The following is a 22803-nucleotide window of genomic DNA, read 5'->3' on the forward strand; positions in this document are numbered from 1 at the left end:
GACCAATGAGGGTAATGCTGAGCCCGGCTTTGTTCCCAGAGCCCCGTTCTCCAAGATGCTAGTTCCAACTAAGAGGGAGTCCAACTTTAATGATATATGGGAGGTTTTTAAGCAGGTTACTATCAACCTCCCCTTGTTAGATACGATTAAGCAGATTCCCGCTTATGCCAAGTTTCTTAAGGATATGTGTAAGCGAAAGAGAAAACTTAGTGTCCAGAAGAAAGCCTTCCTAGCTAGTCATGTGAGTTATATTATTCAGAATACCACTACTTCTAAGTATAAAGACCTAGGGTCTCCTACTATTTCTTGCACGATAGGTAAATACCGTGTCGAGAAAGCTTTGCTTGACTTAGGAGCCAGTGTGAACTTACTGCCATACCATGTGTACTTTAAGCTAGGACTTGGTGAGATGAAACCTACCCAGATGACACTTCAGTTAGCTTATAGGTCCGTTAAAGTTCCTCGTGGTGTGATCGAGGACGTTCTTATTGAGGTCGACAAGTTTATTTATCCAGTGGATTTTGTTATCCTAGATACCCAACCTGTCCCTGACCCAGATAACAAAATACCAGTGATTTTAGGTCGCCCGTTTTTAGCTACATCCAATGCGATCATTAATTGTCGAAATGGTATTATGAATTTGTCTTTTGGTAATGTTACTATTGAGCTGAACATTTTTAATATTAGTAAGCTACCCCATGAACTAGATGATTCAAGCATAGAATATGTGAACATGATAGGAACATTAGTCGAGGAGTCATTACCAAACACTTTGTTAGAATATCCATTAGAGAAATTCCTAGCCCACTTTGGGATTGATTTTGATGATGACGATGTGATTAATGAGGTAAATGCTTTGTTAGATTCAACCCCTTTGATAGGCACTAGCAATGGCTGGAAACCTAGGTTTGAACCTCTACCCGTTTCTAAGTCTACCTTAGTTCCTTAGTTAGAAAAGCCTCCTAAGTTGGACCTTAAACCATTACCAGATTCCCTGAAGTATGTGTTTTTAGGCCCATCTGAAACTTTACCTGTGATTATAGCATCCGACTTGGATAATGATCAGGAAAGTAGGCTAGTGACCGTCCTTCAGAATAACAAGGAAACTTTAGGGTGGACCATAGTAGACATTAAGGGTATAAGTCCTACTGATTGTATGCATCATATCTATTTAGAGAGTGACACCAAACCTTCTAGGGAGATGCAACGTCGACTGAACCCTAATATGAAAGAAGTAGTTCGAAACCGAGGTTCTTAAGCTGTTAGATGCAGGCATTATCTACCCCATTTCAGACAGTAAGTGGGTCAGCCCCGTTCAGGTTGTTCCCAAGAAATCCGGTATTACTGTAGTCCAGAATGATAACAATGAGTTAATACCAACCCGGGTGACCACGGGTTGGCGTGTCTGTATTTACTATAGGAAATTGAACAAGGTCACTAGGAAGGACCACTTTCCCCTTCCCTTCATCGACCAAATGCTAGAGAGATTAGTTGGATATAGCCATTATTGCTTTTTAGATGGATACTGCGGTTATAATCAGGTTGTTATTGCCCCAGAAGACCAAGAGAAAACCACTTTTACCTGTCCCTTTGGTACCTTTGTGTATAGACGCATGCCCCTGCGACCTTTCGGCGTTGTATGTTGAGCATTTTTTCTGACATGGTAGAACGGTTCTTAGAGGTCTTTATGGATGATTTTTCAGTGTTTGGTTCGTCTTTCGATGAGAGCTTGCATCATTTGTCATTAGTTTTGACTAGGTGTAAGGAAAAGAATTTAGTGCTTAATTGGGAGAAATGTCACTTCATGGTTCATTCAGGAATTGTTCTAGGGCATATCGTATCTTCGAAGGGTATAGAGGTAGATAAATCCAAAGTTGACCTTATTAAAACTTTACAGGTCCCAAAAACCATAAGAGATATTAGGTCATTCTTAGGGCACGCAGGTTTTTATCGTCGATTCATTAAGGATTTTAGCTTGATTTCCAGACTTCTTTGCAATTTGCTTGCAAAAGACGTTTAGTTTGTCTTTGATGATGCTTGTTTAGAGGCTTTTGAGAAGCTTAAGACTTTACTCACTACCGCCCCCATAGTCCAGGCATCCACCTGGAACCTACCCTTTGAGATCATGTGTGATGCTTCAGATTATGCTATTGGTGTTGTGCTAGGTCAGCGAGAAAATAAGTTACTTCATGTGATTTACTATGCTAGAAAAAATCTGAATGATGCCCAGTTGAACTATACCACTACGGAGAAGGAACTATTAGCCATTTTGTTTGCCTTAGACAAGTTTAGACCCTATCTCTTAGGTTCTAAGATCTAATATATACTGATCATGCTGCTCTGAAATATCTTTTGTCTAAGAAGGATACGAAACCTAGATTGATTAGGTGGATACTTTTGTTGCAAGAGTTTTCTCCAGACATTAGAGACAAAAATGGTGCCGAAAATATAGTAGCAGACCAATTTTCTAGGCTAGTTGTTGATTCCCCAGATGATCCCCTTCCTTTAAGGATAGCTTTCTTGATGAACAACTGTTCTTTGTTACCCAAGATATTGCAGTGTGGATTCTATTGGCCTTCGTTGTTTAAAGACTCCCACAGTTACTGTGTTACTTGTAAACGTTGCTAGAAATTAGGAACCATTTCCCGTAGGAACATGATTCCCTTGAACCCTATTTTAGTTGTTGAGGTCTTTAATGCGTGGGGTATTGATTTTATGGGTCCGTTTCCTAATTCTTTTGGTAACTTATACATCCTTGTCGCTGTAGACTATGTCTCTAAGTGGATTGAGGCGGTTGCGTGTAAGACTAATGACCATAGGGTTGTGATTGAGTTATTGAAAGATAATATACTTACACGTTTTGGTACACCGCGAGCTATAACTAGTGATGGAGGGTCGCACTTTTGTAATGGACCTTTTAGGCTTTTGATGAAGAAATATGGTATTACACATAAGGTAGCTACCCCATATCATCCACAGACTAGTGGTCAGGTAGAGGTTTCCAATAGGGAGATAAAGCGTATATTATAGAAAACAGTTATTCCTAATCAGAAAGACTGGTCGTCTTGGCTTACTGATGCCTTATGGGCTTACCGTACTGCGTTTAAGACCCCCATTGGAATGTCACCTTATCGACTTGTGTATGGAAAGGCATGTCACTCATCTGTTGAATTACAACATAGAGCATATTGGGATGTTAAGCAGCTAAATTTCTCACTAGACAAGGCAAGAGCCCATAGGAAACTCCAGCTCAATGAGTTGGAAGAGATTCGCAGAGATGCATATGATAGTTCTATGGAGTATAAGAACAAAATGAAACTTGTGCATGATAATAATATTTTAAGAAAGTCATTTTCTCCAGGTCAAAAAGTTCTTCTGTATGATACCCGCTTGCATCTTTTCACTGGGAAGTTACATTCTCGGCGGACGGGTCCTTTTATTGTTCGCATTGTCTTTCCTCATGGAGCTGTTGAGATCGAGACACCGGATGGTAGTAGTTCTTCGAAGGTTAACGGTCAGAGATTGAAACCCTTTTTAGAGCCTTTTCCTACAGGTGATGTTGAGGAGGTCCCTCTGGAGGACCCTGTTTACCCTTGATTGACCATCGAGGCGATTGTATGTTGTATATTAGTTTTTGATTTCTCTCTTCACCCAGGTACTATCTTTTCGACTTCTCTCTTTACTGATTCCTCATGTTACTTTACTTTTTGGTATTGCTCTTTCATTAGAAACATTGAGGACAATGTTAGATTTAAGTTTGGGGGTGGGGAAGAAACTTTTTGTTCGCTTTTAGTTGTAATAAATAAACTCCAGAGCCTAGAAATTTATACTAATTAAGGTTGGCACTAACCAATCTAGGTGGATGGGAACATCTTGGTTGTAGGAGTTGAGGAACCAATCTTATTAGATGGAAACATCTAAAGAGTCTATTCATAAAAGCACAGAGCTCAGGTGTTAGAATTAAAAAAAAACATGGTAGTTTCGCCATATCTCATTGAATCCTAATCCTTCTGTTTTTTTTTAGTGACTTGGTGGGGCACACGATTCAAGTTGTTACCTTTGCTAGGGTGAATTAGGGTGATTGAGATACCAAAAAAAAAAAAAAAATTGAGACCAGACTATCAGACCAACCGGAATAAAATCAATAAAGTCGACCACTGGTGCCCTTGTATATGCCAGTTGTGTTGACCTAGAGTTAGGTTTATGGACCACTGGTCCCCTTGTATATGCCAGTTATGTTGATATTAGTCAGACTGGTATCTCAGTCTATTAGGATAGGTTCATCTTGGCAGAGGCCTTCAGACAGATATGGGAAACACTGTTCACTTTGAATCATCTATTTTTCTCTTTATCCATCTTCTTAATCTTTCATGTGATTGGTTGAATCAGGTTATGATGTCTAGAAACTATCTGAGTAGAGCTCTGTCACTTATATATGAATTTTAGTATGCTGAGTGCAAACTCGTGTACATCAATTGGAATTTCACATCAGAGTACTTCCTCCTATAGTCAATGATTGTATGCCAACCAAGGATATTCTTTAGTGCCTTCCAAGGTTCTGCGTAGATATCTAGGGTCTGGAGTAAAGGTTTTGTGGGTACACCTCTGGTAAATCCTCCGGAGACAACACTCCGCCGCTAGGGCCACCTAGCGGTTTAACGGCTTGTTGCATGTGCTAAGTGTAGTCATTTTTATTTTTCTAGATTAGATTTGCTCGAGGACTAGCAAATAATAAGTTTGGGGGTATTTGATTGACACATTTTTTTAATCGAATTGTCCTCAATTTTCAGTATTGTTGGTACTCGATTTTCTACTTATTATGGTGTTTTATGTGTTTGTAGGTATTTTTGGAAAATAAACATTTTTGGAAAATTCGGCTCGAAAAGTTGGTATAGGCACCCGGAGGACACATGTTATTCGGACTCTCAGTTTTGGATAAGGGGCACCTAACTGATAAGGGGCACCCCAGGGAACCAACTGCTAATCGCACCCCATTACTGGTTAAGGGGGATCCATCTTCTTCCTTGATTTGAAAAGAAAAAATTGGCTGGAAATTTGGTTTCAACGGTAAAACATTTATTATCTTTAAGATAAGAATATCTTCTTGCCTTACCAACATGAAGTTTTGAAGAAAAAGGAAGTTGTCTTGTATTAAACAAGAAAGATATCCTTAGAAGATTCTATCTTGGATTTTATTCTGCGAATTAAAAAATATATGGGTTTAGTAAAGAAATATATTGAATAAAGAGAAGGAAAAATTCTGAAGATATTTTTAATTAAAAATAAGAAGATTTTGGAGTTATGGAAGAATATATTTGAGTGATATGTATTTGTGTGTATAAATAGAGAGCTAGAGAGCACATTTGGGGAGAGTTTTTGGGAGAGAAAAGAAAATCATTGTTTTATCATTGTTTCTCCCATTTCATCTTTGTAAACACCCTTTGAGAAATAAAAATGAATTTTGAGCGTGTGTCCATGATGATGAGCTAATTCTCGCGCAACCAAGGCAATGGATGAAGCTATCTATGCATGAATGATTGGTAACAATTTTATTTTCTCTAATTTACAATTTATAATTCATTCAATCACCGCTTTTACGAAGTTCTAAATGTTCACATAATTCTCTTAATTACTTGTGATTCAATTTGATAGATTATACTTTGTTTAATTGATTGATAGTCTATTCTTAGGGAATACAATCAATATTTGGAAATATGTTTGATTATGTGTGAATTAAGAAATAAAGGACTTAAAGGATAGTTAGAGTTTTGAAACATATTTGGTATCATTCATTCATGTGCAATAGTGGAATCTAGTGTCTTGGTTACTTTTAATATCTTGAAATCAATTTTGCAATAAGTTTTCTATTTTTAAGTTTTATAAGTCTAAAATATTTTGCTTTCACAAGTCTCAACGAACTTATTACTACAACATCATTGAAAAATACCATCACTTGCCGGCTAATAAATTTTTCCTGTCGTCTCATTGTGTCAAAAAAAATAAAGTCGGCAAGGTCGACGAATGAAGATCATGCCGGCCAAAGTTGGTCGGCATGGTCTTCATTCGTCGACCTTGCCGACTTTTCATACTTTCATAACTGAAAGTGTTGATTTTTGATCTAATTTTGAGTATGATTTCATACAACAACTTTGCAATCCCCACTTTAGAAGTGTTAAGGTAGTGTGCTTTCATTTCCGTTCCAAAAGATCTTCTCAAAACAAAAACAAAAATTCATCAAAAATCTTCCCAAATAAGTTCAATCAAAAACAACATTTCATAACTCAAATTCATAATTTGAGGAGTTTTAATCTACTTAATTAATTAGCCTAATCAGATTTTTAGTGTTAATTAAACAAAAGTATATTAGCCATTTAGAAAATACAAAGTTAATGGGTAGCTTGGTTTTACTTTAAAATGACCAGATTAATCTGAGAATTACCCCAATCAAACCAGGTTTAATAACACTATAAAGACAGTTGGGAATACAAAATTAAATACAAAGAGGAAGGCGAACCATATAAAAATCCGCATGAAAGAAAAATAAAGAAGAGCATACAAATATCCCCTTCTTTTGTAGGACAGAGTGTCTGGCCTTGCAGGCAAAGAAACCTTTTGACTGATCGTTATCAACACAGCACAACAACGTCTTAAACAGATCATCGCTAGTTAAACCTAGGCCTGTCAATGGATACCGATTTTCCGTTAGCCGATACCGATAATCCGTTAGCCGTTACCGCTACCGTCCGACATAGCGGTAAACGGATATCCGATACTGATAAGTTAACGGATAATCCCTTCTTAACGTAACGGTAGTGGAACCGTGCATTTCCGTTAGGTTTAGTTCCGTTATCCGCTAACGTGCGTATTGCACGTGTAAATTTTTTCTCTTGTGTTGTGTTTTTGTATCGTCGAAAATGGAGATGGAGTCATGGAGATTTTTTTTTCTTTTCAAAAAACATGATTTTTTCTTTTGCTAGAAACCTAGAACATCTGAATATTTGTATGTCTGTTTTTGTGTGTGTGTGACATGGATTTAGAACCTGTTTTGTTAGATTTAATAGCTGATATGTGTTTTTAGCCTATTTTCTGTTTGTACCGGATGGTAACGGATAAATATCCGTTATCCGATAAATCCAACGTAACGGCAACGTTTTTTATTTTCCTATTTCCGTCGGAACTTAACGGATAACGGATATCCGCTAATTTTTAATGGCAGCGGCAGCTAAAGAGACAATATCCGTTACGTTAACATCCATTGACAGCCCTAGTTAAACCCTACAAATTACATCTCTCCTTTTAACTGATAATTACCATCATGAACTAGAAAACAAACCAAACCATCCTATTAGTTGCAAGTTTTACAATGCTTATGGGTCTCGCATGCAAGGGAGTAAATCAGAGTGTAATTTTGTTTGACAAGGGTTTTCTGATCGTGTATAGAGTAGATAATCCAAAAAAAAGAAAATCACATTTCCGAAGTATGTCATCGATAACAATTTTTCAAGGGTTGATTTTGAAATCCTAAGGTTATATGTTTTGAGAGCACGAGTTAGTTTTTTTTTTTTTTTTGGACAGTGACACAGTGTTGCTTACGTTGAGATGATCATTCTCCGGATTCGGAATATATTAGCTAAGTTCACTTACATATATTATGAATGAGAGAGAAAGGCTCGCTGATTACTACTAGGTAATTCACATTTTTAGTACAGAATATTTACCATGCATACAGTAGATTCTACAAGATACAAGGTTCTCTGCTGAGAACCTTTATACATTCGCACTTCACACAAAACGTAGGTTTTATTTTTATGCTAACTAATAAACCAACCAACTCTGCTCTTTATTTTATTGTCCTGCTGTAACCTCCAACTTAAGGAATCCTGCATAAATTCACAGCAAACGAAGATATGATCAACTCTTTACTTATAAACAACTAATCTTTTTTGCTCGATTATAAAGAACAAATTAAAAAACAAAAAAACAAAAAAAAAACATGAGAAGCATGCATACAAAACTGTGTAACAGGAGAACCTACCTGTTTTAAGCCTTTGGCTTGCTTGTAACTGAAATTGGGAATGGTAATATATTTTGTGCTTAACAAAAAATCTACATGGCATTCTCTCAACACTCAATAAGCCGGTTGTACAGATTGAGAAATGATATTAGAGGTATGGCACTTATACTTAGAGGTTAATATGCGGTTGATACTGTTTATAGTCATTTAAGGCTCATAACAGGTCACCAGGATCCGTATATGGGGTAGCCAGTCTTCTGGTAAGAGCAACTGCAGTGGACGACTAAACCCAAATTTGGTGTCGAGTGGGCTGGCGTAGTGGGACGGACCATCGATCAAAATTTGATCAAAGAGTAAAACTCGGACCAAATTTGGTCGGCGATTAAGACCAAATCCAAATATAGTCGGGCGTTTATATAATGTCCGCCTACCCGACGGGCGTTGGTATAATGTCCGCCTGTAGCCGCGCGTTCGTAAAGTTAACGCCTGATGCAGGGCGTGGGTATAATGTCCGCCTGGATGGGGGCGTTGGTATAATGTACGCCTGAATGGGGCGTTGGTATAATGTCCGCCTGGCATGGGGCGTTGGTATAATGTCCGCCTGGATGGGGCGTTGGTATAATCAACGCCTGACACCAAATTTGAATGGGGCGTTGATATAGTGATGAACCCAAATTTGAAAAGTTTACAAAACTTTGCTTGGGGCGTTGTCTTTATCAACGCCCCATTTTTTTTTTTTTTTTTTTTTGAACCCGGGCGAACGTATAATCTCCGTCCCACACACCAGGCGTTGCTATAATTCACGCCCCATACAGGCGTTGTCTTTATCAACGCCCCATGCCAGGCATAATCTTTATCTACGCTGGACGATGAAGCGGACTTTATATCAACGCGCGACCAAATTTACTCGTCACCCGCTATGGCACAGGACGGACTAAACCCAAATTTGATCTTTTTTTTTTAGTCTTTGATCTTTAGTTATGCTCGCACCACTGTGGACGCTCTAAGGGCTCTAGCTGGCAACTTAATGCTAAAAGCTTTACGGCCATATGGTGGCCCAATTGCAACTTACACGACTGGGTTTCAATTAACTTATGAAATATGAACTAAAGAAAAAGAGTCATGGGAGACTCACGAGTTGCAATCAAAGCTCCTCGAGATAGCGTAGGGAAGCTGTACACCACATTTGCCGGGAAGTGAACTCACTGCATCATCCCTTATATTTGGATTCGAAGCTGTCGCAGTTTTTACACAATTGCAAGCAAAACGCTTATCAGGAGTCGTTGTTGCCATTCCCCTTAGAGTAGTGATACCGGTACAACAAGCAGGTGCAGGCTGAGGCACTGAACCTGTTATGTAGGTCGCACAAGGAGCCAGATTCTGAACCACTTGGGTACAAGTAAGAGCGCCGGAGCTTGGCTGACACATGAACTGAGCCACGGCTAAAACCACCATTGCACATACCATTAGTCTCATCTTCATCATACTAAATTTGTTCGAACGTTCTGCGAAATATCGTTTCTAGTTATTATTTGTGCTTGGATGATTAGCTAGCTATAGATAGGGCTATTTATATACATATATCTCTGAAGGTGAGTGCATGAATATTGCTAGGTGTTATCATCAGGAGAATTCAGCTCACAGACATCATCTTTTGTAAGCGTTATAGTATATTAGTGCCAAAATTGAGTTTGGCTTATTATATCTCTCTCTCTAAACTTGACAAGTTAAGACAACTGAATTAGGTAAGACAAGATTTGTGATTTGTTCTTTAGAGCATTTTTTAAGGGCAGCATAACACTTAGCAACAAAATGAGTTACTTAAGAGTTCTTATCCTAAATTCATAAATTGGCGTTAAAGAGAGATAGAGCAATGTGTCGCATTTCTTTGTTTACGTGTGTTGATTACAAAGCATGACATCTTTTCAAATTCTTAAATACGGATGACACATATATGTGAGTTTTGCTTCCCTGGATTCTCTTTTTAGTCTACACGTACTTGCATCAGAGTGGATTGAATGCAAGGACTGTTTATTCTTCTTTCCATTCCTGTGGGTTATAGTTCTCGGTATTGTGGGTAATTAGGACTAAGGTATCTTGGCCCTGCCCCTGGGCGCCGGTCAAGTCTGTTTCTTCTAAACCTTCAGAAGATCACCACTATGTTCGTCAAATCAGGTTGATAGGCTGCAGTGCTGCACACATGTATGTGATAATGATTCGTAAGACTTTCAGTTAGTAATAAGCTGGCAACAACAAGCAATGCCGGGGAAATCTGTGGTTTTGTTGAGATAGTCGCCTACTTAGCTACTCTATCTGTAAATTTGAGCTTTGAAATAATGGCAGTTAATTAAAAATATTATTGACTAAACATGTTTTAGATATTCTTCTTAAACTTTAAAAAGCGGTACTCAAATATGTGATTACATATATTCCTAACGACCAGTCATGTTCAACTGATGACGATGATCATCAATGATCAAGCGTACAAATGCCTAGCCAAACGTAGCTTGGCGACAGCTATCAAAGGTTTTGCTTTTGGCATTGTCATCCCATAAACCTCTGTTGTGTCGATGTCCTCTGGTTTTAATCCATCAGGAGGCCCCCAGTCGAAGCAATGGAATAACCTAGCTAATCCCATGAGAACAAAAAAAACACCAAGGGGTGCCCCGGGGCACCTTCTCTTACCGGCGCTGAACGGTAAAATCCTGAAATCTCCCCCATGGCTTATTTCCACCCTGCTTCCATCTTCCAACAAATGCCTCTCTGGTCGGAATTCATCGACGTTGTCCCAGATACGTGAATTACGACCAAGTGCATGAGTGTTGATAAACACACGTGTCTTTTCAGGGATATAATAACCGTTGATCTTAGTTGCCTTTACCGATTCGTGTGGGATTAGAAACGGACCTGCTGGATGCATCCGAAAAGTTTCACGAACGACACATCGCAGGTAATTCAGGTGGGATAGATCTGATTCTGTGACCATCCTGTCACGGCCAACAACTGAGTCGAGTTCCTCTTGGATCTTTAGAAGTACACGAGGATGCTTTATCACTTCCGCCATCGCCCATTCATTGGTCACCGATGATGTGTCTGTAGCTGCGGCTATCATGTCCTACAAATGTCATTAGTTAAAAAAAAAAAAAAAAAAAAGCAGATTCGTATCAGAAACACAAAGCTCTGCGATATGCACTATCCATCAAAATGGTTGAGATTGATATACCTGAATTAAAGCTTTTATCTCAACATCTTCCAAGTGTTCTTTCCCATCTTCACCAGGCAAGCTCAACAATATATCAACAAAATCCATCTCTGACTCTTTCAGTGCTGACAGTCTTTCTTCTTTTCTGTGTTCTTCAAGAATTCTCTTGTGAAACTCATCCATCCTCTTCTCCACATCTCTCATCTCTTTCTCACACCCAAATGGATCAAACCATCTCCACAATGGCAAATAATCCCCCAGATAAATCAATCCTAGTAACCTAAACAGCTCATGTGTTATATCCATAAATTCCATAGCGGCTTCTGGTCCAGCTGATTTGACTCCAAAATATTGTTTCCCTAACAACATCCTTGTCACATTGTTCATCGAAAATGCACCTAAAACTTGCCTCAGATTCACCTCTCCAGCTTTTGATCGGGCCAACACGTCTTGAACTAGGTGCTTAGCTTCATCCACTCGATGGTTTGCGAATGACTCGATTCGTTTAGTACTTAGTAACTGCTCCATGCAAATTCTTCTCATTCTCTTCCAGTGTAAACCCAATGGAGCCAATGCTACATCACCACATCCATAGGCTAAATGAATTCCGGCAAGCGTTCGTGGTCGAGACGCAAACACTTCATCTTGCTGAACCAGAATTTCACGAATAATATCTGGGTCGTTTGTTGTGATTGCATCGACTGATCCTAACCTCACATAGACTAGAGGGCCATACTTTTCGCAAAATCTTGTAAAGTCCTTGTGTGGTAAAGGACCTAGTTGTAAAAGATTTCCGACTATAGGCCATCTAGGTGGACCTGGTGGAAGAGTTCTGGTTCTCTCCCGAGGCTTCCTCCCGACACCCCGAAAGTATAATTTCGCAAATGCAATCCCAGATATGAGAGTTACAACCAACACAAAGAGATCCATAAGTAAATGAAAGTTGCAGCTTAGTTATATGAAACTAGCAAAAAATCGTCTTACTCACAAATGATCCTGACTTTGTTTTCTCCATATGCGGTAGCAGAGGTATTTTGGTTGTCTAAAAAATTGTAATATTGCATCCTTAAGGAAATAAAGAAGAGAGGAAGCATATTTAATGGCATATTAGTGTCATGATCTTTGAATGTTGTAAATTTTTTCTCTTCGACTATCTTTACATTTTGAATAAACTTAGTTATCTTGTTTATCGTGGCGTCCGTTTATTGGCTATGCTGGTTCCACCAACTTCAAATGGAATATGTTACTTCACCTGTTTTAAGTTATAAGGCGACGGTTGGTGAGTCACGCCCTATATCCATCTTTTGTTCGAAAGTACGGGAATTGAAATGTGAAAACTATTATAACCCCCTCCTATATTGGTTCAACATTTAGAAGCCCCACTAAATGGATCCTTCATTGTCAACTCCATACTTTCAGAAAATGCTACTACTAGGCCCAAAATATCATTTTTTTTCGTTAGATCTGGCCCATAATTAATTATTCCGAATTTTAATAATGGCAACATTACCCTTTAGTATATATACAAGAGGAATATATGAAGATTTTTTCATTTCTCTTTTCTGTTTCTCTCTCTTCTCCATTCTCTTTCTCTCGGCTGCAACGAATTCAGATCGGCGAAGAAGAAGAAAAATCGATATTATTCGATAGATTTTACAGCTGATCATTAGTTAATCTATAAATCTGAATCAATCATACAATCAATTTCATTTGGATCTAGATTTCGGTTGGTTTTAAGCTGCATCAGGTTAGGTTTTTGTTGGTTCAACTGTTTTGTTCTCTGAAGAATTTGAATCGATTAGGATTTTAGGTTTTAGTTGATTCGAAGCTTCATCAGGTTAGTTTCTCGTCATTCTTACTTTTCTTAGTTCGATTAGGTTTTTGATTTTTGTTTTGATAGACTCGATTCAGATCTGAGAAGAAGAACAATTTGATTTTTCTTGAGTTAATCGAACATCTTCAACGTAGTTCTAACCTTCATTACTTACTTGTTTTGCAGGTTCAATAATGGAATTAAAAAGATCTTTAACTGCAGCAGAAATGAAATCGTCGTCATTTATTTCATCTTTGACAACAACTAATGAAGAAGCAACTTATAACAATAACTATTTTGAAGATTTGGTATCAGCAACATATGAAAATCAGTAAGATTTTTCTTTCGCTTTTTCTTGAATCAATAGATTTTAAATCTATGTAGACGTTTATATTGTTGTTGTTGATGATGATGATGTTTTAGAAGATAAATTGATTGAACACCATGCTACTGATTATATAATTTTTCACAAGCTTGATGAAGCAATTTTGAGTCAGTTATTGACTTGTTGGTGTTTTTGTTTTGCTTATCTTGAATCTTGGCCCTACACATGTTGAGTTTGATTTAACAAATATGTGGTGTTGTTGGTGGTGGAGATGCAGTTTTTGGACGAGGATGGGGAGGCCGTGGTGGTAGAGGTGGTGGTATTGGAACAGGTTTGTTAGTATTTTCAGTAGATGTTAGTACTTCAATGCTTATGATGCTTGTGCATAGAGATGTTCATGAAACCAATTTATCTTCTTTTGTTGTTATATTCAAACATCATTTTTTTAGTATTTTGATTCCAGTCATACTACGCATATAAAAGCAATAAATTTCTCTGGTTATACTAATTCAATAGATTTACTAACTTGTAACAACTATACACAGTTCCCATGTAACTTGTCTGGTATGTTCTAGTTACACTAGTCAGATGCATGCAGTTTGTCGAAGTGGCCTTGTTGGATCCAGATAAACAAGTTATTAGCAGGTACACAAGCTAATTAAATTTTTAACTTCTAGTTACACGTGCTAATTAAATGTGTAACTTATAGTTACACAGGAGAAATTAATATGTAACTACTAGTTACACATGTTTATTAGATGTGTAGCTTATAGATACACATGCTCATACGATTGAGTTACTTGTTCATACACATGTTATGGTTTACTTGTTGAAATAGACATATAGGAGTTCAAGGTAACTATGCTCATACGATTGAGTTGTGTTAACTGGAACAATATTTGATTGCAGAAACCCTGAAGAGATCCAGTAAAGAAAATATGAGGTCCTGAAATTTGAATTTTGGACGTAATTCATTCTTCCATGGGTGAAATCAGTTGGTCACACACAATCTTGTACAAATCAGGGTATGAAATTTTTATAAAATCTACTAGTTACCATACTTAAACATTGATCGCAAAGTTGTTTGTTATTCTTGCTTGTGAGTAGGTGGGTTTTACATGTTTGTTTGTTGATTGAGCTCTTGTGATCTGTATTTTGCTTCTCAGCCATTAATTAGGTGCTCCCTGTTCTATTTTGATGTTTGACGCCTTCATACTTACGAGTATGAAAGCTAATTGAATATGTAGATAATAGTTACACATGCCAACTGGATGTGTAACTACGAATTACACATGCTAATTGAATGTGTAACTGTTAGTTACATATGCTAATTATATGTTTAAAAGTTTGAGTGAACCCGAAATGATATGTAGTTCAGTTTATTAGTTGCATATAGGAATGAACTAGTTGCAACCTGGGTGTTGTAAGTTTGTTAGTACTTTTAGTAGATGTTATGCATTGAATTGTTGGAGCTAATCGGAACAATGTGTATCTGCGTCAGTCTGTATTGGTGTTATCAGGTGTCTAAATGATGTGCTGGATTGTGAGAGCTGAAAATAGATTACCTATAATGACATTAACCAAAACTAGATTGTTTATGATTTTGATTGAATTTGTTAATGGAAGATATGCTAATTTTTTGCATTTTTTTTACTTGTCCCAGCTGATGTGTGAGGATCTAAAAGATGAGGATGTGAAGCCCCTACCTCATCAGTAGCTTAATTCTTTAGCAAATGACCTTGAACTTGAATATGGGTATGATGGTGTCCTTTCCAAAACCGTAAGTAATGTTGGTATTAGTACTACTGGGGCATGGGTTTTACTTGAATTGTTTGAAAAATTGCAGAACATTGTCAAAAGTTTAAATGATTAAATCTTATAACGCAACTTAGTGTTTTATAACATAGTTAAGTGCTTCAACTTTTGAGTATCTGAGTAACATCTTTTTTGTTGACATGCAAGTTGTTTCCTCATTGCAAGTAAGTTGAACTTGAATTGGAGTAGTTTGAACTTCAGAATTTGGTATAACATGACTAGTGAAACAATATATCCTAGAAAGTGGGAAGGATATCTTGACTAGTTAAACAATATATTTTTTGAACTGTGTCTGTAGCTCATTTAACTAGTTAAACAATATTTTTTTTATTTTTTTTCCTATTAGGTCGACTATATTGATCATCGGATAGGTAGTAATTCTCCCAGCCCTTGCTTTACCACTATCGCAAGATAATGATTAGATTTGTGCATCAGGAATGTCAATAAGAACGATTGTTTATTGTTTATGTTCATCAGGATGTGTACTGTGTAGCTACTAGTTACACATGCTAATTAGATGTGTAACTTACAGATACACATGCTAAATAGATGTCTAACTTCTAGTTACACATGCTAAATAGATGTGTAATTTTTAGTTATACATGCTAATTAGATGTGTAACTTTTACTTACACATACTGATTACGAGTTTGGTAGAAGAGAAATGTATTGAGGACTAACTTTTTTCTTGACACCTGGGTTGCTGATGTTCCATTTTATACATCAATTATAGTTATGCATGAAGTTGACTGCAATAGGAATAAATATTCTGTTTATGATGTCTACTGGCTTCCAACCTCATGCATTTTATGTATTTGACTCTTCTTTTACTGGCCTACATGCATTACTAGTTGGGTATTTGACTATATTTTTTCCTGGAATTTGCAGATTTCCTTGACTGGACCAAATTGGAAGATTTTTGGTGCTTCACGAGGATTTATATTATACGACATAGTGGATTATTTCTAGGATTTCGCTTTCCATATCTCGTGTTTTAATTCGTTTATTCTGTTCAAACAACCAATTACTACAATTGTAGTAATTGATGAACGGACAAATAATCGTAAATGAAAATTAAAGTAATACATGTATTTTATAATGAATAACTTGTAGATAACCTTACATATAGCATGTGTAATAAAAAGTTACACATGCATATGGATGTGTAACTTGTAGATACACATGTGTAACTACAGAGTGCACATCTATGTACAAATGTAACTTTGCATTACGTATTTTATATGAATGGGTAAATTCTAGATACACATGTCATATGCATGTGTAAATTCAGTGTACACATCCATATGTTGGTGGTGATCGGCAGTGGTGGCGGGAGGTGGTTGGCGGCGGTGGTGGTCGGAGGTGGCTGGTGGTGGTGGTCGGAGGTGGTTTGACTGGTGGTGATGGTCGGAGGTGGTTTGACGGTGGTGGTCATAGGTGGCTGGTGGTGGTGGTCGGAGGTGGTTGGTGGCGGTGGTTGTGGTGGTCGGAGGTGGTTGGAACATCATCACATAATATTTTAATAATTTTGGGCCTAAATTTAAATTTTATTTAATTATGGGCTTGACAAGATGCATCAGGGTATCAAGGTCTTTTAATATTTCGGGGACTAAATTTAAACTTCTTTAGGTGGGGCCTTAGCCTAATTTTCCCAAATGAAATTACATGTTGCTCCATCTTTGGATTTGGACCCAAGAAGATTACTGCAGTCCAAGGGTCAACTAAACTTGTGTTTAACCATATCCTAGCCTGCCTAGCCATATGTCTCTTATTTTTTTCTGGATCAGACCGCTTACGCAAAATACCTTGTTAGAACAACTCCAATGGGACCAACAAACAGGTAGGTATGTTGATTATACGCATATAGTGGGGCTTAAAACGGATGAAAAAACCATTAAGTCAAAGAGATCCGCAAAGATTTTTTTTCTGGATCATACAGCTTAGGAATATCTTGTTGGAGTAACTCCAATAGGACCAACAAACAGGTAGGTTTGTTGATTATAACCTACAGTGGGGCTTAAAATGGATGAACAAACCATTAAGTCAAAGGGTTTGTTCATCATGTCTCAGATTGAGGCGATCGACTCAATCTGAGATGATCGGATCTACCTGTACCGAGTGTTTCACACAGAGCCGAGACGAGCGTTGTCTCCTACAGAGCTGAGACGAAACGGCTAGTCTATCCAACGACTATAAAACCCCTCCTTATAAATTCAGCTGATTTCAACTCCAAAATCACACCTTCTATACCTACAAGTTCTTCATACTTCCACTTCAATCTTCATCGTTTAATATCAAAAAAATTCAATCTAAACAAATGTCTATCAGAGTTTGTGGTCCTAGGTTTTTTCTGGAAGAAGATTCAGCAATTTGCACGGCCTATGTTTTTCAACAAGAAATAATATTCACAATGTTACGAATTTTGTGCAAACGACTTTGTGGAAACAATTTTTTTCAATGTTCGTTGCAGAAATGAGGAACTTGAGAAACCGTGATGTTATTGGATTGCCTGCTCATTTTCAATCACTTAGTCATTCCGTCAACCAATTTCCAAGTATGATAATGCAAGTTAACCGAATTAGGATTAACGGTGAGACTGAAGATGAATTGATCCAAAGAGCTGCAGCGATGTGATAGGAAATTATCGGGAGACCTTTCAAGTTTGTAGGCTGTTTCAATATCCATAGAGGTCTTCAGAGGTTCAACTCCTCCAGCCGCTCCATGAAGGAGGATGACCTTGTTTTTATGATTTAGTTATTAATTCTAATGTGTTTAATGATTTCTTATGTGAGACTAAGTAACGTTTTATGGAATCTAATGTTGTTTGATATAAACATAACACCGTGCAAAATACAAAGACATTTCCATTAATTAAGCTAATGACAACATAACGGTGGATGAATCAGTTCGTACGTCTAAGGAAATCAAGTAACTATATATATGCAAGGAAATGTAACAAGTATCTCTTAATATAAAATTGAAGTCAACTATTGCGTTCCAAATACTTACATTAATCAATATTACTGCCACTTATTTTACAAGATATAAACTTGACAATAATAAGAACTTAAATAATTACATCAATAAAAATCTAGTACAATCTTTGGTTTTCTGGTTTTCTTCATTTGACGTAACCTTCATTCAACGCGCTCATGAACTGTTGCTTCCTGTGTTTTGAATTTTTGGTTGTTAACTTTCAAAATTGGATCTTTTCTTTGCTTTTTAACTGACGTTTTTCTGGTTTAACTTCTAAAACTTGCACTGCTTTTTCTTTTTAACCATTTTCGAAAAAAAAAAAACTAAATTACCACATATCTTATTTACAGCAGCCACAAGTTTTGCTTCACGACAAACAGAAATTACCTTATGAGACATTTCAAGAGAAATTTAGTGGAAAAAATTCAAAGGAAGATGAATTTTTGTGTGAGTTGTATGTTTAAATGGAATGAATATTTATAGGTGAAGAAATAGTCGTTAGGAAATCCGACCATTGGTGGAGCAGCTGGAGACGACCGGCTCACATTAAGCCGAATCTCAGCCCCGATTGAGACAAGACTCGGCCCAATGTAAGGCGGTCGTCTCCAGATGCTCCGACCGGCTTATTTTGACTCGAAAAGCCCTTCCCCACTTCCCAAAATTCAGTTTGTCCATCCACTTGGAGAGGCATATCACTAAATTATATGGTTCCTATTGGAGTTGCTCTTAGACTGCTGAGAGGGGGTTTTATAATCTGTGTAAAATAGACTTGACAAGGTGCCAATTCTTTAAGCGAAAATTATTTGTAGCTTTGACCATGGAAGTCAATCGTTTTAGAGTGAGGGGTGAAACTGATGCTGAGTTGGTGAGGAGATCTTTAGATGAATGACGAAGATGGAAAATATGATCTTCCATTTCGAAGGTTGTTTTGAAATCCTTAAAGTGTTAAATAATTTCATCCCCTTTTTGTTGGATGTTGTTCCACCGAGTACATCTCAATGAATATGATCAATTAAAATTCTTTTAATTGGTTAATTAAGTTACTAAATTAAATGACAGTTTCTAACTAGAAGTAATTGTAATGTTTAATTTATACATATGTAATATGATTTCAACGGAATGCACTACTTTTCACTAATTAAAATTAGAATTATATTAGTAGCATAAATTAAGGTTACAACACTTCTAATATCAATCAATCATCATTGTATTCTTCACCTTGATTCAATTCTCCAAGACCCGGAATACTCCTATTTCCAACAAACTTGAGAACTGACCTATACCTCGGTAATTTTGAAAGGAAAAAGAGGGTAATTGTATACTGGAAGTTGCTATAAACGTGGAAGAGGTTTCTTATGGTGGTGCGACGGTATAAAAACCTTGATTCTGGTTCCAGGGAGAGAATGATTTTGAAAGACGCTTCAGATCTGGTTGAAAGACATGCACAATTTGGTTTTTCGTATTTGGCACTTGTGTTTCTCCCACTTCTGTATCGGCAGGCTCGTGCCATGATTAATTGCTTCTAAAATTACTACCGGAATGATCACGACCATCAGGATTTACAGATGGGATGAATCAAAATATGGTACCCGTCTATCATTTCGGAAGTGCAAAGTCGCTATTTTTTTATCTATCCAATACAAATTGCTAAGCTCTGTCTTCAACTTATCTTCACTAGCCTCCACATAGTAATATGGATAGGTACGTTCCATAGATGTCAAAACTATCGTCAATATGATTGGTTCGTCTTGTGAAGTTATACTTGACAACTCCTAATGTATTTCGAGCGTATTTGATGAAGATTATGAAGAACTTCCATATGAAACGGGGTAAGTCATAAAGCATGGCTATTATGAAGGCGGCTGGCTAAGAATGATTAACGACCCATACGAGTTAATGCCGAGAAATCAAACCCATAAATATGCATGTTGTGAACACCATGGTAGGCTTCACAATCGTCTGGCACCATTGGAAGTATTGTGCTTCAGTAATATGCACTTGAGTATTTAATTCAAACCTCTCCCATGGTCGTTATCGCAACCAATCAAAACCTGATTTGGGGACTTGCATCTGTCTTGGGGTTTGATCGCAATTGAAAAAGTATGATGTTACTGGAAAAGTAGTTTTTCTTCCAAATACCAAACACCTTTGTTCATTTCCGGGAAGTAAAAAACAAATCTACAAAGTGAATAATCAAGAACAGTTTGTATCTGGTGATTTTGGAATTCTGGAAAATCGGTGAAGGATGAAAAATAACATTTATGTGGCTCCATGTCATTTGTTGATACCTTTGAACAAATCTGAAAAGCACCCCTTCATGACAAGTGTCCCTTTCCCAGTTACTCTTGTAGTACATGTCCATTATTTGAACTCTACGTGTATTCTCTTTAAGAATTGGTTTACCAACATGGAAGTAGGTATACCACCAATAATGTAAATTAATCAATGATTTAGTATTTTGACCATGTTTTTTTCTACAAAATACTCAATTTAAAATGATAATTATATATTTACCTATATGATGCCCCAGAAACCAGTGAAGTTCTGGACACTTATGGATACTACATCGAGGTCGTTGTACATTTGTGTTGAAATTGTAGATCCCCAATAATGATTTGGTGCACTATCAAGATCTTGTAACGCTTCAAGGAAACCAACGTGGGAAATAGTGGTCAAGTTAGAAAAGAAATTTTGAACCAAAAACCATAACACAAACACTCATTCGAATTCCTCATATTCAACTACATTTGTTAAGCCTTCCTTGTGCCTTAGGAAAAGCTTCAACGCTGATAGATGTATTCCACATCCTTTCAACTCATCTTGTCGTACATTAAATTCCAAAAACAAAGAAAGAAACGTCTTCCAGTTATCATTTGACACCCATTCATTTTGGTACAGGGGATCTTACACCAGTTGGAATTCCACAAATAATATACAAATCCAGGGGGTACTTCCTTGACGAGAATAATATCATATAATTAACTGTTTTGCATTAATCAACAATTTCTTAAAAATAAATATAAATTTTAGTTAAACAAACTTACCAATTTCTATGAGATAAATGTGTAATTGGATTTTCTGCGATTTACATTATAAAATTGACGTCAGCGATATTTATCCACACTTTCTCGGACTGTAAGGGGTAGACCTAGATAAATAGCATTTAAATCTTTGTATCCAACTCTCCTTTTATAATACCCGGATTATTTTTTACGCCCGACACATGACCTGGAATTATTTCTGGAGCAGCAATTACACTCCGCGAAGCAAACTCTGTATCTCAATTTTGAGTATAATCGACATTTGTAGCAGACACCAATATTCTTTCACTTTTTTGATCTTTTTTTTCCTTAAACTGTTAATGGCATCCCTTGTATTGCTTAGTTTATACTAAAAATTGTAAACAACAAGTAGAAGATTTTATTTTGAGAAATTGGGAAGAAGAGATTGGAGCGTAGTGAGTGAAACTGGTTGAAATTTAGGTATTTATAAGATTTTAAAATTTTAACCGTTACGAAAAGAGTCGTTGGCTTTTTACTGTCGGTGGATCATCACCAACAACCCGCAAATCTTCTGCGCCTGCCTGCAGATTCTGTCGGCCCGCAGTGGGTCTTTTGCGTCCATTGCGTTTATTGACCATCTGCGTGCTTCTTCACAAACCGCCTATTAATTTTACCATAATGGTTTGTAAAAAAAAATGTTCAGTGTCGTAGAACTTCCATATGACAATTAATTGGTTAGGAAATGAAAAGAAAAACTCAAAATAAAAATGAAGCCACAGACATAAAAAAGACAATTTTAATAAAGAAAACAATTTATTTTAATCAAAATTAAAAATAAGAAAAATATCTTTGAATTTTTCCAGAGCTTTTAATTTGAAGACTTGGTATAGGAGGAGCTTACAAATAGAAATTTTGTTTGGGCTAAGATTTTTTTTTTTAAATACAATACTTGCAGAAAGCCATAAATCGAAGAAAACATTTAATATTATTCTTTTTGCGGTATTATATGACACTATATTTTCTTATGCACATGACAACATAAACTTTAGGTATCATCGTGTTCTTAATCTATACCCACGACTAGCATCATAAATCTATTAGTAGCATACAAGCAGCACTAGCAGTCAATATGAAAATCTTAGATCTGAGAAAAAGATCCAAGATTAGGAGAAAAATATTGAAAGTTTGGCTGTTGAGAAAAATCATAAGTCGAAGTAGAGAATATTTTGGGTCATATTTCATAATAAATTCTAAAATGAGACTTCGGGGTTTTGATATTATTCTAAGGCATGTTAGAAATATGAATATAACTCAGTGTTCTAGGAGGTTTCCAAAATTGGGTCAAATTTTTCTATATTTTGATGGAACATCTCGAGGGAACCAAGACATTGTTGGTGCAGGATTTATTTGCAGGAAGAGTATGAGATATTTTTTACTTGATATGTCTGTGAATCAAGGAGTCAAACAAACTTTGAAAACAATATGTCACTAATTATAGTGTTGGAGTAAGCAAGTCCAAATAATTATAAATTAGAAAAGTTGATGTGTGATTCTTTTAATACGATTCTAAGTTTTTCTAAAAGCGGAGTTTTATAGGTGTCCATACTTATTGGATGCATATTATGCAAATACATGAGAGAATTAAATTTGATAACGC

General features: G+C 36.7%; 2 protein-coding genes across 2 annotated transcripts; both read right to left on the minus strand.

Annotated features, from left to right (window-relative positions):
• Positions 1–9145: 9145 nt before the first annotated feature.
• On the minus strand, positions 9146–9481 carry LOC113291667 (non-specific lipid-transfer protein 1-like). Its single transcript, XM_026541174.1, has one exon. The coding sequence runs from the start codon at positions 9479–9481 to the stop codon at positions 9146–9148; it is 336 nt and encodes a 111-aa protein (XP_026396959.1).
• An 876-nt stretch (positions 9482–10357) lies between these two features.
• On the minus strand, positions 10358–12267 carry LOC113286310 (cytochrome P450 703A2-like). Its single transcript, XM_026534965.1, has 2 exons — positions 11238–12267; positions 10358–11129 (listed from the first exon to the last, which is right to left on the minus strand). Exons 1-2 carry the CDS (start codon positions 12144–12146, stop codon positions 10491–10493), a joined length of 1548 nt encoding a protein of 515 aa, XP_026390750.1. The 5' UTR covers positions 12147–12267; the 3' UTR covers positions 10358–10490.
• Between the last annotated feature and the right edge of the window lie 10536 nt (positions 12268–22803).

This window comes from Papaver somniferum, chromosome 6 (assembly GCF_003573695.1).
Source record: "Papaver somniferum cultivar HN1 chromosome 6, ASM357369v1, whole genome shotgun sequence".
Lineage (NCBI taxonomy): Eukaryota > Viridiplantae > Streptophyta > Magnoliopsida > Ranunculales > Papaveraceae > Papaver > Papaver somniferum.

Excerpts from the sequence above, each read along its gene's own strand:
- LOC113291667 (XM_026541174.1), bottom strand. The coding sequence starts at position 9,481 with ATGGTATGTGCAATGGTGGTTTTAGCCGTGGCTCAGTTCATGTGTCAG.
- LOC113286310 (XM_026534965.1), bottom strand. The coding sequence starts at position 12,146 with ATGGATCTCTTTGTGTTGGTTGTAACTCTCATATCTGGGATTGCATTT. Across the intron at positions 11,130-11,237 it reads AGATAAAAGCTTTAATTCAG|GACATGATAGCCGCAGCTAC; the intron begins GTATATCAATCT and ends TGACATTTGTAG.